The sequence below is a fragment of the Canis lupus genome, chromosome 15 (assembly GCF_048164855.1).
Source record: "Canis lupus baileyi chromosome 15, mCanLup2.hap1, whole genome shotgun sequence".
Classification (NCBI taxonomy): Eukaryota; Metazoa; Chordata; class Mammalia; order Carnivora; family Canidae; genus Canis; species Canis lupus.
This window is the reverse complement of record NC_132852.1, coordinates 41708883-41725078: the sequence shown is the minus strand read 5'-3', so window position 1 is coordinate 41725078 and position 16196 is coordinate 41708883. Positions and strand designations below refer to the sequence as shown.

The following is a 16196-nucleotide window of genomic DNA, read 5'->3' as shown; positions in this document are numbered from 1 at the left end:
CTGCCTTGCGACCTCCTCCAGAAAACCAGAGTTTTTCTCTATTCAGTGGTGATACCAAGAACTTTCTAACAAGGGCCAGGGGGAAGCTATCTCTTGGTCTCTTTTAAGCATAGTGATTTTATAAATTCATTCAACTCCTTTTGTGGGCCAGCGCCAGGGTGGCCAGCGCCAGGGTGGCCAGCGGAGCAAAAGCAGCCGGCTCGGACAAGCTCTGGGGGGGCACCTGGCAAGACAGTATGGGGGGAGGGTGGTTCTAGGAAGAGCTTGGGAGCCCCCTGTGTAACTGTGATACTGAATATTCAACTTATATGTTATTGTAAAATGTGATGCATTATTTACAAGACAGACGTGCCATACATCATAATCCCCTGACTAGAAAAAACAAAGAATCTGGCCCAATGAGAGAAGATATTTCACAAGTATATACTGATTGAATTTTCAAAATGATAATTAAGTATTTTACCTTCCCAAATGGGAACGATACTGATTGTTGTCACCTGACTTGTATGTGCTGTGGGCTGGCCCATTCTCATTGCTTTAGGATGTCACTAAATGTGAAGTGCATGCTACAGAACTCCTAAACATTCTGTGAGTGTTTCACTGTCCCTTCTGGGCTGCACCCGCCTTCCTCACACTCTCAGGGGCTTCTGAGTTGTTTCCAGGTGTGTGTGGAATGGTCGCGTGTTTCAGCACACACCCGCCACCATTGCTCTCATGGAGACGTCCTTGGTGTACTTCCCACCGCTCAGCACTGGATTGCACTTTATCCAAATAATAGTGGGGGGTGGTGATGGGCCAGGTCAAAGGGTCTTTTCGTATAAGACCCGAGGAAGTTGATGATCTAAGAGACATCTTCAAATGTCTACATAACCAATTTATCTTGCAACTTTGGCATCTTTCATGAATAGTGGCCAAACTAAGATAACAGGTCATACATAATTCATGTTTTGTACTTTTTTCCACATTTCTATTGAGCAACCTGTTCTCACGACTCATGGAGACTAGCCGAGAATAGAGTAGGATTCATACAAAGCAGTAAACCTGTGGTTATAGGGTGTTTACACGAATGCTGATGAGTAGCTGCAAACTATGAATAAATGAACCGCTGGGAACAGAGGGGACAAACAAAACCCATACCTGATAGGCAGCTGTAGCATCTGGGCCAGAGTGGTCCCCTACTCCCGAAAGCTTCTCTTGTAGCCTGGAGTGGGATGTGTGGCGCAGGCAGTAGATGACACTCGAGGCCAGCAGGACCCCAACCATGGCCACCACAGAGACCAGGGTGAGCACGATGAACGGGGTCGAGTCCTCTTGCTCTGCTCCTTGCGGTAGAAGCTTGAGCTTGCTTTTCTGAAGAACAAGAGAGAAGGTGCATGTTAGGACCTAACAAATTAGGACCTCCTAAAGACCACCCTTCTCCAAGGAGACATAAGTGTCAGGCTCAGCCCAGCACTATGCTGCCATCAGACCATTCAGAACAGCAGCCCTCAAACTAGCACACTACAGACTGCAATGTTCTCAAAAGGATCTGGAAGTATCACTTGTTTCCCTTATGGACACCATTTTTCTAACCATAACAACGTCAAGCCTTTGGCAGCTGATTTGCTGCCTTAAGTAAAAGTGCGCATCCCTTCCTCTAGACAAGTGTGAGGAAAATACAGCAGTTTATCCCGAGCACACACCACAAATGTCTTGGGGGGGGGGTGCCTAGAGCACAGAAAAGTCAAACAACTCTACAACACACAGCACACAGGGTAGGCAGGTTCTCCTAAGCTTCACATCCGCATTCTTGAAGACAACTGCAGGGGGGCCACCTCCAGAGGAACCTGCTGCCGACACCCCCACCAACCTGCCCTGCGCGCACCCGCGGGACACAGACCCCAAGGGCACCATGCACCGAGTGCTTTTCCCTGAGGGAGCTGCAAGGCTTTTGGAACCCCAGGGTCCCGAGTCCCCTTCTCATGGTGCGGAGCCTGAGGAGACCAGCCATCAGATTCCCGTTGCCCTGGGGGCAGGGGACAGCCTCCAGGTGTGCTTCCCTAGGCTCCACGGGCGACAGGTGCCTGGCCTCCCAGTCCGCTCTGGCAGGTGTACTGGCCACAGTCAGGGCAGGGAGGAGGGCCCCTCGGGCAGCGCGCCCTCCAGCCTTCCTGGGGACCTGAATGGAGACGTGCGCCCCGCCTCATCCCAGCTTGCTACAAGACGAGAACAATTAGCAAACTCCTTTCCACCACCTAATTTCGCGTGGTAACAAAATGGATTTTTCCCCATGAATGCCTGGTCGGCCTGTTCATTATGTGTCTTCTATTAGTAATCTTCTGCTCCGTATCCAGCCTCCCACCCGCTCGTTCGCTCCCGTCCCCGAGTGTACACAGGGCCTCCTATGTCAGGCCGGACCATTTTTATCTTGTAATCATAAAGGCCACCAAAGCAATTATCGCCGGTCTTGACTGGAAAAGCTGGTCATTAATTAGCCTCCTTTTGCCTTCCGTGCAGCGGATTAGCTGGTGCCGGGACTGAGTTAATGGAAACGCGGGTTAAATGAGAAAAGGCGCTGGATTTTCCTGCCTGGATGCGCGGCTCCGAGGACCGCGGCGAGGCTGGCAAACGGCGGGAGGTGCACGGAGGGGGGGGGCTTGGGAGAGGGGAGGGCTGGCGGGGGAAGGGAGCCGCAGGGGGAGGGGAGGCGGAGGGGGAGGGACGGAGAGGGAGGGCTCGGGGTGGAGGGCGGGGGCGCGGGAGGCGCCGGCAGGGCTGCGGGAGGCCTGTGTGGCGGGCCCCGCGGTAGCCCCCGGCGGGGACCCCTCCCCTCCCCCCTCTCGCGCGCCCCTCCCTCCGCGCCCTCACGGCCGCCCCCAGAAGGTGGAGGCTCCGGGAGCCGCGGACCAGCCGCCCGCCGCCGCCGACCCCCGTTCCCTCCGCACCCCTGTCCCCGCCCGCGTAAATAAACCGCGCGGACCCCGCCCGGCGCAGCGAGGCCCCGCAGTGCCGGAGGGAGCGCGGCCGCCCGGGTCCTGGCCTCCCCGGCCCCAGGTCCCCGCGCCCCGGCCTCCCGGCCCCGGCATCCCGCTCCCCAGCTCCCGGCCCCGGCCCCGGCCCCGGCCCCTCGATGCTTCGCTTGCGTCCCCGTCCCCTGTCCCGCAGCGGTTTAGCGCCCGAGGGCGCAGCGAGGCTCGGGCCAGGGTCCCCCCGCCGCCCCGGGTCTGCGTTCCGCGGCTGGGTGGCCATCCCCTCTGCTCCCCGAAGAGGCCGGAGGCACACCTCCGTGAGGGGCTTTCCAGTAAGACTGTTCGCCCCCCTCCGCCCGCGCCCCCCGCGGGGCAGCCTCGCCTCGGCAGACGGAGCGCGCACAACAAAGGAGGCGGCGCGGCGAGACAGGGGCGTCCGAGTCCCTCCGCCCCGGCTCGGTCCGCCTGGCCGCCGCTGCGCGTCCCGCCAGCCCGCCCGGGGCAGCCACTGGAAGTCCCCGTGTCCCCACTTGGGCCGGGCGCCAGCGCGGGGGATGCCAACCCGGCGTCGGGAGGACCCCTCGCGCTCACGTGGTTGCCGCGCCCGGGCCGGGGACTTCCTGGGCCTTCCTGCCTGGCGACGCGGAGCGCACACGCGGGTGCTGGCCAGCCCGGCCTCTGGTGGACGCTCAGTGCGCACCCGACCGGGGACCACCGGGCCGGGGGTGCCCGGCCGCTCACCGTGTGAGGGGCACAGGGCGGCCGGCGATTCCGGGCGGGAGGCCACGGAGACAAGTGGCAGGCCCTGCCCACACACCAACCTGGCCCAGGTCGGGGGCAAAGGAGAGACCCCAGGCTGGACATGCAGCTTGGAGGCCGCACCGAAGCTCTTCCCACCGTGGCCGGGGCACCGACGGGTCATCGGTCATGGTGGCCCAAGATGCGCTGGGCACGCACGGGGACTGGAACAGGGCCTGCCGGCTGCCCCTTCCTCAGCGCGAGAAACTGACTCAAAGGTCAAAGAAAAATGTCAAGGAGAGCGGCGGACTGTCCCTCCTCTGGAGATCCCGCTCTCCCTCCTCCCTGCTCGCTGCCCAGCTCCCCCGGACCCCACCCCTGCGGGTCCCAGGTGCTGCTGGGGGAAGAGGGGAGGCGGGGAGGAACAGGACGCAACCCCCCTGCCCACAGAGTCTCATTTTCTCTGGTCCCCTCTAGTTCCAAGCTGTCCTGCAGAGAAGGGTGACCGTGGTCCGGGCAGGAGGGAGGCACCCTGGCTGACATCCCGCAGCTCATGGGGGATGGCTCCGGCTCCTCCTGCAGTCAGGAGAGGGGTCGCTGAGGCTGCTGATGGCGAAAGCTCTGGGTGACCCAAGAATGGGCTCGGGGTGGAGGGGGGTGGGGGCTCGGAGGGTGTGAGCCAGAGGGACACCATGCACCCTCCCTCCCGTCCTGGCTGTGATGCTGAGGTCGCCAGTCCCTGCGGAGCTCGGAACCCTCCCTCCTGCCGGCCTTGGGTGCCACCGCTGGAACCAAAAGTCTCTCTTCCTTGCCCCTCCCCGCTCCCAGCCCGCACCTCAGTGGGTGCCCACCTACCTAGCGCTGAGCCGCAGGGCCCAGTGAGAGGAAAAACTGGTGCTGGTTGCTAGTCTGGTCTTAAGAATCCCGGAAGAAACGAAAATTTATACAAATTTTTCAAAAAAATAAAAATTAAGGAAAGTGAACTCCCCTTTTTGGCATAGTGATTGAGCTTAAATAACTTGATTATTTTATCTCCTTTCTTTTTGTGGAATTAAGAAAACAAACAAAACTTGGAATCCCTGCTAACCACCAGCCTGATATGTGCTGGGAAGTGAGTTTGATCCTGTCCTGCTCCAAGTGTGACCTGGGTGGAGGGGGGTGCTCAGTGCTCCCCCCTCTTTGCCCCCCCCCCCCAAGGCTGAGAAACTTGAACTATTTGTGCCTTCCCCAAATTTTGTCCTGGGGCTGGGCCCTGCAGAGAGCCCACGACTAATTAGAGGTATCCTGTCAGTCTTGGCTTGGAATTGAAAGAAAATAATGCTTAAATATTTATGACTTTGACATTTATAGTCAGGCATCCTTTAAAAGCGGAACACCTCCTTCTGTACAGTGGCAGAGAGGTCACACAGGAGCACCGGTAGCTGTGTACCCCAGCATGCAGGAGTTGCACACACAAGCACTTAATGCTAAGTTCCAGATGCAGGAAAAGTACGATTTTTAAAAATAATCAGGAATAATGAAGTCAACCTTAGATCAGGTTATATGTATCTTGGCAGAAAACTGCAGTACAATATTGCATATTTCTTCCACTCAAACATTTCCACCTGCAACTTCTTGAGTTTAGAATATAAAATATTGCAGAAGCTGTGATTTGAGATAAATGTGACCACAGAGACAATTTGTGGAGTTGCTCTTAGAAATTAGAATCTACAGATGTTGTCCTGACCTATTTAAACTATTTTGATCTGTGCTTGTAATGTGAAGCGTGCATGGGGCTTCCTTTACATTGTCTTCTGAGCCATTTATGGCAAAATATCTTCAAAACTTTTTTTCTTTAGCTGTCCATGTGGTAAGCTTAAAAGAGAGAGGAAAAAAGAAAGAGAGAGAGAGAGAGAGAGAGAGAACATTTTATGCTCAAATGCGGTTGTGAGGACTAAGGCAGCCACACAAACACAAAACTTCACGGTAACAAATATTTATGGACCAGGAGCTACATTGAGCATGTTTCCAAGCCTGTGCCCAGTGAACAGTTAACAATAGCAGTCCCTTACCTAAGCCACTGACTTCAATTGTAAAATACACTTGTATCCAAAACTTATGGGCACAGGCATTTAATTTCATTAATATGAAACTTCTAATCTGTGCATGTTTTCATTTGTATCATTCCTAAGGACTTGGCTTTGCAAACCCAGCCTCATGCTGTGCTCCTCTGCACTTTGGTTACTATGATTGTAATGCTCTCTTTCCCTGTAAAATTTAGAATTTGATTTTAGACACTATTAATGAGTTGCTACAACAAATCTGTCTTTGCTTTCCCAGATGAAAAATTTTAAGATTATTTGGAAATTTCAAATAGATTTACTAAGATGTATTTACTAAAATATAGTAGCTATCACTTTAAGGCTGATCAAAAATTTTAATAGTTTTTGGGCCATGGGAATGACCAAACTTAAAAATATGGGAGAGGGGGGGCGGTAATGTCTTAAAATATTTTAAAAGTATTTTTTAAAGCTGTTAACTGAACTATTTTTAATTTGGAATTTGCCACAGAATTCTCATAAATGAGAGAAGTCAGGCGGAAATAATCATGTATTAATTCTCTGCATTACAAAATCTTTTCAGAAGCTATTATCAGAGCAAGAGGCATTTCGGTCTGAATCCAGGGTGGGAGAAATCCTTTGTGCAAGTGAAAGCCATTGTTCCTAGCGCAGATGAAATTGTACTTGCAAATCTGCCATTCAAGTAGCCAAAAAAAAAAAAAAAAAAAAAAAAAAGGCCTATATAGGCAAGAGAAAAGAATGCCCAAGAAATAATTATTCCTAAATGAAAATAAGAGGGGATACCCTATTTTAAAATAAGACATTTGTTTATTTTTTTTCAGGCACAGACACAAAAATAAATATGCAAAAGATAATAAATTATCTACTTGCCATCTTTAAGTACTCCTAGAACACCAGTTTTGGGGAACTACTCTGTTTTAAGACATCAGGGAAGATTTACGATATTTATGTTTAAAGGGGGAAAACCACCGTTGTGTGAACTAATTCTTAGTAGAGCTTGATACATAGCAAATTGTCTTGGGGAGAAGAGAGAGCTACCAGCTGAGAACAGACCAGGAACGCGGGGCCCCCAGAGGAACCCTGACCCTAGCCATCTTTCCCGTTTTCCGCGGCATTCCCACCGCAGACACATCACACACGGCCAACACGCTCCTGCTCCGTGTTTACCGCGGGCGGGTAGTCCGCTCCCGGAGGCCTGCTCCGACGCGCGCGCTGGCGCGCCTTCGGGGTCAGGTGTTTCCCAGGAGCCGAGGTCTCCAGGAAGGAGTCCTCCCAGCAAGGACCAGACCCTCTCCAGGACTGGAGTTTCGCCCATCCTCTGGCTCCGAGGCCAAGAGGCTCCAGCCAGCGTCCCCGGCCTGGCCCTGGGGCTGGGGGTGGGGGTGGGGGTGGGGGGTGTTGGTGGTCAGGACCCCACCGTGGTGGAGCGCAGCTGTGCTGCAGTTTCTTTCACCTCCCCTGCCGGGTCCCTGCCACGAGCTCATTTACAGGAATCCCGCAGAGGACCAAGGGATCAGGCTGCAGGGCCCCGACGAGGGCTCCTGGGAGCCACAAGCACTCGAGGCACGAGGCTCTCCAAGAGGTCCCCAGCCCCCTTCCCCGGGGGACAATGCCGTGGCCCAGACTCCCTGCCACAAAGCACTCGGGCCACTGGGCACCGGGTGGTGTCCCTAACGATGCCTGCATCCTTCCACCGGGAGCCGCAGAGGCTTGCCAGGCACGTCTCCGCTGTGGCCCCTGCCCCCGCCCCGGCCAAGCCTGCTCCAGCTGAGTGGGTGTGCTTGCTTGGGTGGGGGGCGTTTCCTCTTGAGTTGATAAAAAGAAATGAGTGTCCCTCCCCCTCCTGCACACAACTCAGCACCACGACGCACTTTTGCTCGCGTCTAAATTCAGGGAACGCTGGCTGGGCAGAGACCACGTGGACACACCGCACCCTGGACCCCAGGAGGAGAGGCCCCCGGTGCCCAACAGGGACGGCCACATGTGGACTTAGCCCAGGGAACTGGGAGCCGGAGTGGGAGGACGCACAGGGGCAGGGGATCAGCAGCAAGGCCGGGACAGCAGGGCCAGCCCCGTGGGGCAACCAGCGCCGAGAGGGTCCTCGCTGACCCCTGCGTGTGCATTTGGGAGCCCTGGCAACTGTGCCAGAGATCCCCCAACCATCCAGCGGGCATTGCGGTAGGTCAGCGCACTGGTGACACAAAAGGGCAGGAGACCCTTTCGGGTCCTAAAAAGCCAGTTCCGCTGTGGTTTCCACCTCTAATTTTGGGGTCCACCTGACTCCTCCAGGGAGACTTCTCTAGAACCTCGAGGAGGCTGCAGTTCAGAACCACACAGGTAGTTAAGGCAGGCAGGCGATGATGTCCCTCCTTGAGAAGTTTCTCTCTGCAAGCACGCAGCCGCCTCACCTAGGGGTGGGAGGGGGGTTGCTGAGAAAGCGCAGGTTCTGTTTTGGGGAGGGGAGGTGGCCACACCAAGGCGAGTCTCCAACCAGCGCGGGGTTGGGGGGCAGTGCTGGGGGGGGGCAGTGCTCAGAAGATCCTGCAGTCTCACCACGGCCCCACCTGCCCATTGCTTGCTCCTCCCTGCGACCCCATCCCAAACACCCCGACTGCACACAGGCTTGCTCCCGGACCCAGAGAGGCAGTGAGGAGTGCCCGAAAATGGGCTGGGAGGGAAATGCCCCCCGGTGGTGCCCCTCCATCCTGGCTGCTCTTCCCTCAGTTTCCTCTCCTCTTCCCACACCTCTGCACATCAGCATGCGCTCCCCCTACCCCCACGCCCCTCTGTCTTGACGATCTGAACCGCCCAAGTGGCTCCCAGCAAGTCCAGGAGGGAAGGCCCCAGCCAATACTGCCCTTCTCCAAGGTGCGGATGTGTGTGGGGGGACGGGACAGCTGTCACCCCCCTCCCAATCCTTGCAGCACCAACCCCGTCAGCCTGGGATGTCCCACCCAGACCCACTGAGGGGATGACCTCAGACCTCCCCTGCCAGCCAGAGCCTTTGACAGGTGTCCTGCTTTGAGTCTGAGTTAGCCCTGCACTGGGCTCTCCGACGTCCAGGTTGCCCATCCAAGCCCCCAAGCGCACCCTCCACCCTCCACAGGCTCTGGTTCCGCACCCCGCCCCCCCCACCGCAGCTGCCCGGCTGCCCGGCCGAGCCCTCCGTGGGTCCCTCCTGCCTCCTCCCTCCTTTCCCCCAGCCCCTCTCCTTTCTCCTACTACCTCGCCGGTGCCTGCGCCCCGCTCCCGAGCTCCCGGTTACCTGTAGAGGGGCCGGTGCCCGGCGCCCAAGCCGGAGAGTGGGGGGGCGTGCTCCCGGCCGATCGGCCTCGGGGCGAGGCGGCCGCGGGCAGCGGCGGCGCCATCACCACGGCCAGCCGTTTCCCTGCGCCGGAGCCACAGACGAGCGGGTCCATCCTGCTTCTGACTTCAAACTTCTCGGGAGGCCGGCGTAGACAAAGGTGCGGTGCGCTGTTGGCTCCCGCGGCGGCTGCGGCACCAGCTCCGAGCCCGCGGGCGCCGGCAGCTCTGCGCGGCCGCTCCGCTGGGCTCCGAGCGCGCCGCTCTGGCCCGGCCCCGGGACAAGGCGCTCCGGGCCGGGGCGCGGCGAGGACGGGCGCGGGGCCGACGCGGGACGGTCCCCGCAGGGCCACCGGCCGCGCGCGCAGCTCCATCCAGCGCGGCCGCCGCGCCCCGCCTTATATCCGGCCCCGCGCGCACCCGGCCGGCGGCGGCGCGGCTCGCGGCCCAGCCACCGGTTGCTATAGCGATGTCCCCCCCCCACATGTTGCTGACAGCAATTGGCTAAGGGGCCGCGGCTCTCGGAACACCGTCTCCCGCCCGAGACTATGAATGGACATCGGCTTTGTCAGTCATTCGTACATCGCCCGGGCCTTCGCCGGCTCTTTCTTTCCAGTCGTCCTCCCTCGCACCGCTCGAGTGCACTCCAAACCCGGCAAGTTCGGGGGAGCGCTCGGGCAGAGGGGGCCGGCCAGAACCGGCAGCACGCATGGCCTGCGACCTCTGCCCGGGAAAGGCCGGGGGGGTCGAGACTGCAAGGGAAACAGTCATGGCAAACCGCTCTTTCGAGTTAGTTCTTCCACTTCTGCCATGGTTGGGGGGGGGGGGGCAGGTGGTTGCTGTCTCTCCAAATTGAAGCAGGCTGATCACGCTGGTAAAACAGGGGAGGAAATGCCCGCCCTCCCCCTTTACCCTCAAGTGTTTAGGTCTCCAGTTCCCGCACAAAGCACCCTGCAGGCCGCGGAAGGAGTGAGAACTTTGCCACCTCTTGGTCCAGGCGCACTGCAGGCTATCGGCTCCAAAAGATGGTCTGAGGCGGAGGTGAAAACGGGGAGTCCACCTGCCCTCCTGCTCCCCAGGTCAAAGGCCTGGCCTGGATCACTGCTCTTGGGCCCTGCTGGAGTCTGGGGGCAACCAGGCCCGCTGGGCTCTAGGATGGCCTCCTGCATGCAGCCACCCCACTGCCCCCCTTCTTTCCCTCCAAGCCCTGGACCCCTGTCTCAGCTACAGGTTGGGGCACCCCAGTGTGCACCTCCCGGGGCGAGCAGCCGAGCCCCTGGAGCTGAAACCCAACATCTGTGTGTATAAAGCGTTCTCAGCGGCCTACAGCTGCAGGAACAAGGGGAAGAAAGAAAGGAGTGGGGAGAGACCTTGTCACATGCAGATGACAGTCTGCGCAGGGCTCTTTAGTTTCTCCTTTTCTGGAAACCCTGGCGCCCTCCCTGTCTCCCTCTCCCATTGCCTCACCATTGTTCCTGGGCTCGGGACAGCTGGAGACGGCAGCCCCTCCTCAGCCCACAGCCGGAGACACCCCCCCCCCCCCCGCAGCCACGCTCCCTCCCCTCCAGGGCACACCAGACACCCTCCCTGGGCCCTGCCCTCCCCTCCCGCACTGCCCCCAGACCTGCCCTGCTGTCACTCTTCTCTCCAGGGTTGCCTGGACTGGGGCTCAGGGGAAGGGGTCGTACACAGATGGGAGTGGAGTCCCCACTGGCCTCTAAAAGTGTCTGAAGGACTCACTTCCAACGACCCCAGGCCTGGGTTCTGCTTTGATTTGGTATTTACAGTGGCCGAGAGCCAGCGCTCAGAGAGGGCCTGGGCTAAGAGGTGGCGCGTCCACCCCAGCCCCTGCAGGCCCCTGTCGCCTCGCTGGTCGCAGGGCAGGGTGGCCCAGGCTTCTAGAATGAGGTCCAGGGGAGGCCGAATGGGCAGACTTGGGCTTCTCCTGGATTCCCCACCCACAGTGCACCCCAACCGCCTCACACATCCAGTAGGGTGGGAGGTGCCGGGAGGCCCCGGCTTCCGCAGCCTCGAGCCAGGGCAAGGCCTGCAGACCCCCAGCAAATGCCCTCGGGTCTTGGGTCTCAGCCTGCCACACCCCCCCACCTCCGCTGGGCCTCCCGGTGGTCCAATCCCGAGACCTGTGCCCCGGCACTGCGCCCTGGGCAAAGACCCGAGTAGCGGTGGCTCCCGTCTCTCCTCGCTGCCCTCCTCCGGGCTGGGGCGCACCCGAGGGCCCCAGGCCTCCACGCACTTCTCCAGCCTCCGGGGCGACCCCTGGCTCGGCCCTGGGAAGGGAAGGAGGAGCGGAGGGGTTGCAGGCAGGGGCCGCGGAGGAGGTGGGAGGGGCCCCGGAAGCTCCGGCGGGGCGAGGGTGGAGGTCGGCGGAGGGGGGCCGCAGGCAGGGAAGGGAGGCCCGGAGGAGGGGACCTGTCGCCCTCAGCCTCGCTGGTAACCGGCCTCTCCATAGCAACGGCCTGCGCGCGCGCCTGTGTGTGTGTGTGTGTGTGTGTGTGTGTGTGCACGCGCGCGCGTGTGCAGAGAGCTCCTGCGCCTCCCCAGTCCTGGGTGGGGGTCTCAGAGCCGGGGCGCGGAGGACAGGGAAGGCCCCTCCAGGACTGCAGGGCCGGCCTCCAAGGTGCTGGGGACGCCGCGCGGGGCGGGGGACGGGGGTAGCGCGCCCGGGCCCCGCGCTCCGCCGAGGGGCACCGGGGCGCTCGGCCCTGGTCTCCGGGCCCGCCCGCCGCGGCTTCGGAGCCCTGGGACATCGGGGGAGTGGCGCTGACGACGCTGCCTTCACTGAGACTCCGCGCGGCGCCTCGCGGGGCGGACTCGGGGCCGGGCGACTGCGCCTCCATCCTAGGCCGGCGGGCTCCGCGTGCAGCCTCAGGGGGCGCCCGGCCCGCCCCGCGGGCACCGAGGGGAACCCACGCCTGCTGCCTGCCCGCCGAGACGCGCACAGAGGCTCCGGGAAGCCGCCGCCGCTGGGCCGTGCGCGCTGCAGGCCAGCCGGGTCCCCAGGACGCGGCCTCGGCGGCCACCCTGCGCGCGGGCCACCCCGGGCCGATAGGCGCCTCGCGTTTCTCTCCCCGCCAGCAGGTGTGAAGCCCCGGGGTGTCCAGCCCCCCAATCACCGAGGTGGTGGGACCCCAGCGCCACCTCGGCTCTCCCGCGGCCACAGGAGGTGCTGGCTGCGTCGTCCAGGGCTCCCGGGGTGGCCAGAGCGTGGGCGACCCCAGGAGAAGCTGGAACCAGCACAGAGCGCAGCTCAAAGCCACATGGACTGGTCTGTGCCCTGGCAAACATGACATGACGTAATACCCGAGTAGATGGCTACACTTACTTTATCGGGCTAGTGTTTCACTTGTCCCAAAGGTTTCACTTGCAACATCAAAGCCCCACATTCCTGACTTAATCTGAATTTAATAACCTACCTGTCTCTCTGGAGCTCTCAGGAAGGATGGGTGGGCAGGTGGTACCCTGTGTAGGCGTCAGGTGGACCCTGAACTCTCACGCAGGTGTCCACAGGGACAGAGGTGTATCTCCTCCCTGACCTTGGGTCTTTTTGGGTGGGCCCCCTCCCCCCCTCCCCCCCTCGCCTCTGCCCTCCCCTCCCCCTCTCGGCCATTCTGCCTACATCGTCGCAGGGCTGCTGAACCCGCGCTCAGAGCTCCACGTAAACGGATTCCCAGGGAATTCATTAAAGGAAGTATTTGTGTTTTAGGTACTGATCTTTTTAGTTCTACTGTTTCAGAAACTGATAAATTAATCCACCAGATTTTCATTCTATTTTCCTTTGTTTTAAAATCTTTTATTTCCAGGGCAGGAAAAAAATGTGTCTTTTAATTCTTGAAAATACTTTAGAAAAGTGTCCTTTCAGTCATGTGAGACTAGGTTCAGCTAATATTTTGGAGGATGAATGATGTTAGCTGGTGGGTTGGTTTGCTTTTCTTTTTTTTTTTTTGGTCATGAGAGCTTAGATCTCATTTAATAATAAATTTCAATTTTCAATTTCAGTGACATTTACAGAGAAAACTTTTGAACATGATAACAAAATGTTTTTGAGAGGCATGTTGATGGAAGTCATTTATACATGATAAATGAGTACATTATTCATATAGAAGTTAGGATTGTTTGGCTGATGAATAAAAAATATAGGATATGTAAAATTCCCCAAGATCTAAAAAATATCTAAACAATATAAATAGTTTGAAATGATTTGTTGATCCTGCTAATACCTCTTTAAAAGAGCAGTTCACATTTGTTATGTGTAGAACCTAATGTTCTGTGATAAGTATCTCATTTTCAATTTAGGAAACACCAAAATACTATATATCACATATTTAAGTGATTAGGATAAATTTCCAATGTACTAAATTATCAAAGAAAATGTACTTTTAAAGAAAATAGGGAAAGACAGTCATGGGAAACATGATTATTATAAAGCAAAACAACACCTATTTCAGGAATTTTAAATAATATGGTTAGATAGAAAATGATAAAAAAAAATACCTCTGGGATACCCACTTGACTTTGGAAAATCTAAACTAATTTTGTTTAACAAATAAAACAATAATTTGTAATAATTATATGCAAATCATATTTAAAATATTTCCGATTTGTAAATCCATTTATAAAAATGACTTTAAATTATAAAAATGAAATTAGGTTCTTTTGAATACTGTAGTTATGCATATATGGTATTTTCATGCATAGTAAAATGTTAAAATAACATTTCAAAAATATCAATGAGTGAATTTTGAAAAGCCAGATGTTTTAATTGGTCAGCTTCCTAGAGAAAATAGTCATTGTGATAATTTTAAAAAGAAGATACTTGCACAGGTTAGTATAGATGACTCTAAATTGAAATTCATTAATTGTCAATAAATAGCTGTTTACAAGGGCAATATCTGTAGAAGGGTTAGGCACTAATGGCAAGTCCTTATTCATCATGAAAGAAGACAAATCCACTGTGGGGAGAAGGACCTGCATGCCACCCACCCCTGTGTGCTGGAAGCAGGGACAATCAAATTCAACAACTGGAGAGATTCTTTAGGATAAGCTTTTGCTGCATTTCATATGTTACCAGCCTTAAGATATTTACCCTTCACTTTAAAATTGAGAGGAATTGAGAAATAGTAAAATTATTGGTTCAAATATTTTTACTTTATTTCCAAAAAATGTGAATTCTGTACTCTAAACAGAAAAATAGTCTTTTTTTTTTTTAATTACCAAATTACTATGGCCTTATTAGTTCTCGTGTTGGCTCATATTCAGATTGACCTGGAAGTTTTAAAGTCCAAAAATAGGAAGTCTTTTACAAAATAGAGGTGACACCCTCTCCAATGGCCCTAATGTGAAACTATTTTATTAAAGAACAACAACAACAACAACAACAACAACAAAATGTATGCAACAAAATGCAAAAAATAAAAAATAAAAAAAATTATGCTTGAAAGAGCCGTTAACAAATATGTAGGAATTTTTAGACTTCCTCTCTCAAACTTTGAAATGACAATTCCTGTGAGAACAAGAGAAGCTGCAGAGACTAGTGTTGCTTTTGGTAGCTCCTGGGACAGCGGGAGCTGGGCTGCTCCTGAGGCCACATGTTTGCAGACCGCTGCCGCCGTTCAGGTTAATCTGGTGCTTAACCCCCAGGCCCTACAATCTAGAAAGCCTATCACTTTCCATCCACCTCTTTGTAAAGATCTAACCTTAGTTATTTAAAAAATAATGCTATAATATACATATTTAAGAGTTGGTGCTCAGTGTGTGTGTGTGTGTGTGTGTGTGTGTGTGTGTAGTATGTTTACGGTTAGGTTTTATTCTTCTTTACAAAATTGAGCTAAAATTCTTTAGAGTGAATGTTTGTAGGAAAAACTCATTCTGTGAATGAGAATCTGACTTTTTTTTGCCATTATTTCCAGATGATGGGAAACAAAATACTGCCATGGAGAGTGCCCAGGTTTGTGCTATTTTTCAGCCCAAAAGCTCTTCCAGGAATTCTGTCAGTTGCATGCTGCTGGTCCATATAATTGTTTGGGAAAAGTTTTTTTTTTTTTTTTCCCTTAAATGGGCTTGGAGTTAAAAGTAGAACAGCAGTTCAAGTGATGTTTATTTCACAATTATGTAATTCAGCTTTGTGCTGTTTACATATACTTTCAGGAACGACTCTGATGTCTGCTTTTATGTGTGAAAACAGGCTGGGGTTAAAGGAGAGAGCGGCCCTGCCTGGCGGCCTGGGCATTGTTACCTGGAGTCTACAGAGGGGGAACCACTGTAGAGTGCTGTCCCCTGACTTTGTATCGCAAATATGCGTCCATGCATTTATTTTATTTTATTTTATTTTATTTTATTTTATTTTATTTTATTTTATTTTATTTTTTAAAAGATTTTATTTATTTATTCATGAGACACACACACACACACACACACAGAGGCAGAGAGAGAGAGAGGCAGAGACACAGGCAGAGGGAGAAGCAGGCTCCATGCAGGGAGCCTGATATGGGACTCGATTCCAGGTCTCCAACGCCCTGGGCTGAAGGCAGAGCTTAAACTGCTGAGCCACCAGGGCTGCCCGAGCATTTAGATCTAACGGGGCACAAGCGCTGGAAACAGCTGGACGCTTCTCATTCTAATACAACGCGGAGCAATCCAGAAGGTTCAGGGTCAGCCACCCCCCTCAAAAAAGTTCAGTAGCGGTATTTCAGAATTCCGTATGAATTCACCCATAGCTACCAAATAGCCTAGTGAATAAAAAATACTCAGCTCTTCTCTGTAGATGCTGTATGTTGGCATTTTAGCAAGGATGGTACAAAATTAGCATATAATCTTAAATAGGATGCTTTAGCGTACTGAGACGGCTTTTAAAGTTTCTTATAAACTTATCTGAGATATATATATATATATATATGTATATGTATATATATATATATACATATATATATATATGTTTTGGAAAAAAATTACCAAATTACTTGGCCTTTATTATTAGTTCTCATATTGGCTCATATTCAGATTGACCTGGAAGTTTTAAAGTCCGAAAATTTGAAGTATTTTACAAAATAGAGGTGACACCCTCTCCATTGGCCCTAACATGAAACTATTTTATTAAAAAACAGCAACAAAATGTCTTTCAGCAAAAATA

The 16196-nt window shown here is 54.2% G+C and overlaps 1 protein-coding gene across 4 annotated transcripts in view; it reads right to left on the bottom strand.

Moving 5' to 3' along the window:
- Positions 1 to 16196, bottom strand: part of PTPRN2 (protein tyrosine phosphatase receptor type N2) — a 726314-nt gene that overhangs the window by 108070 nt on the left and 602048 nt on the right. For all 4 annotated transcript variants that reach the window (XM_072776801.1, XM_072776802.1, XM_072776803.1 and 1 more), the window contains one exon: positions 1138 to 1350. In XM_072776801.1, the coding sequence (XP_072632902.1) occupies positions 1138 to 1350 (213 nt within the window). The remainder of the gene's footprint in view (positions 1 to 1137; positions 1351 to 16196) is intronic.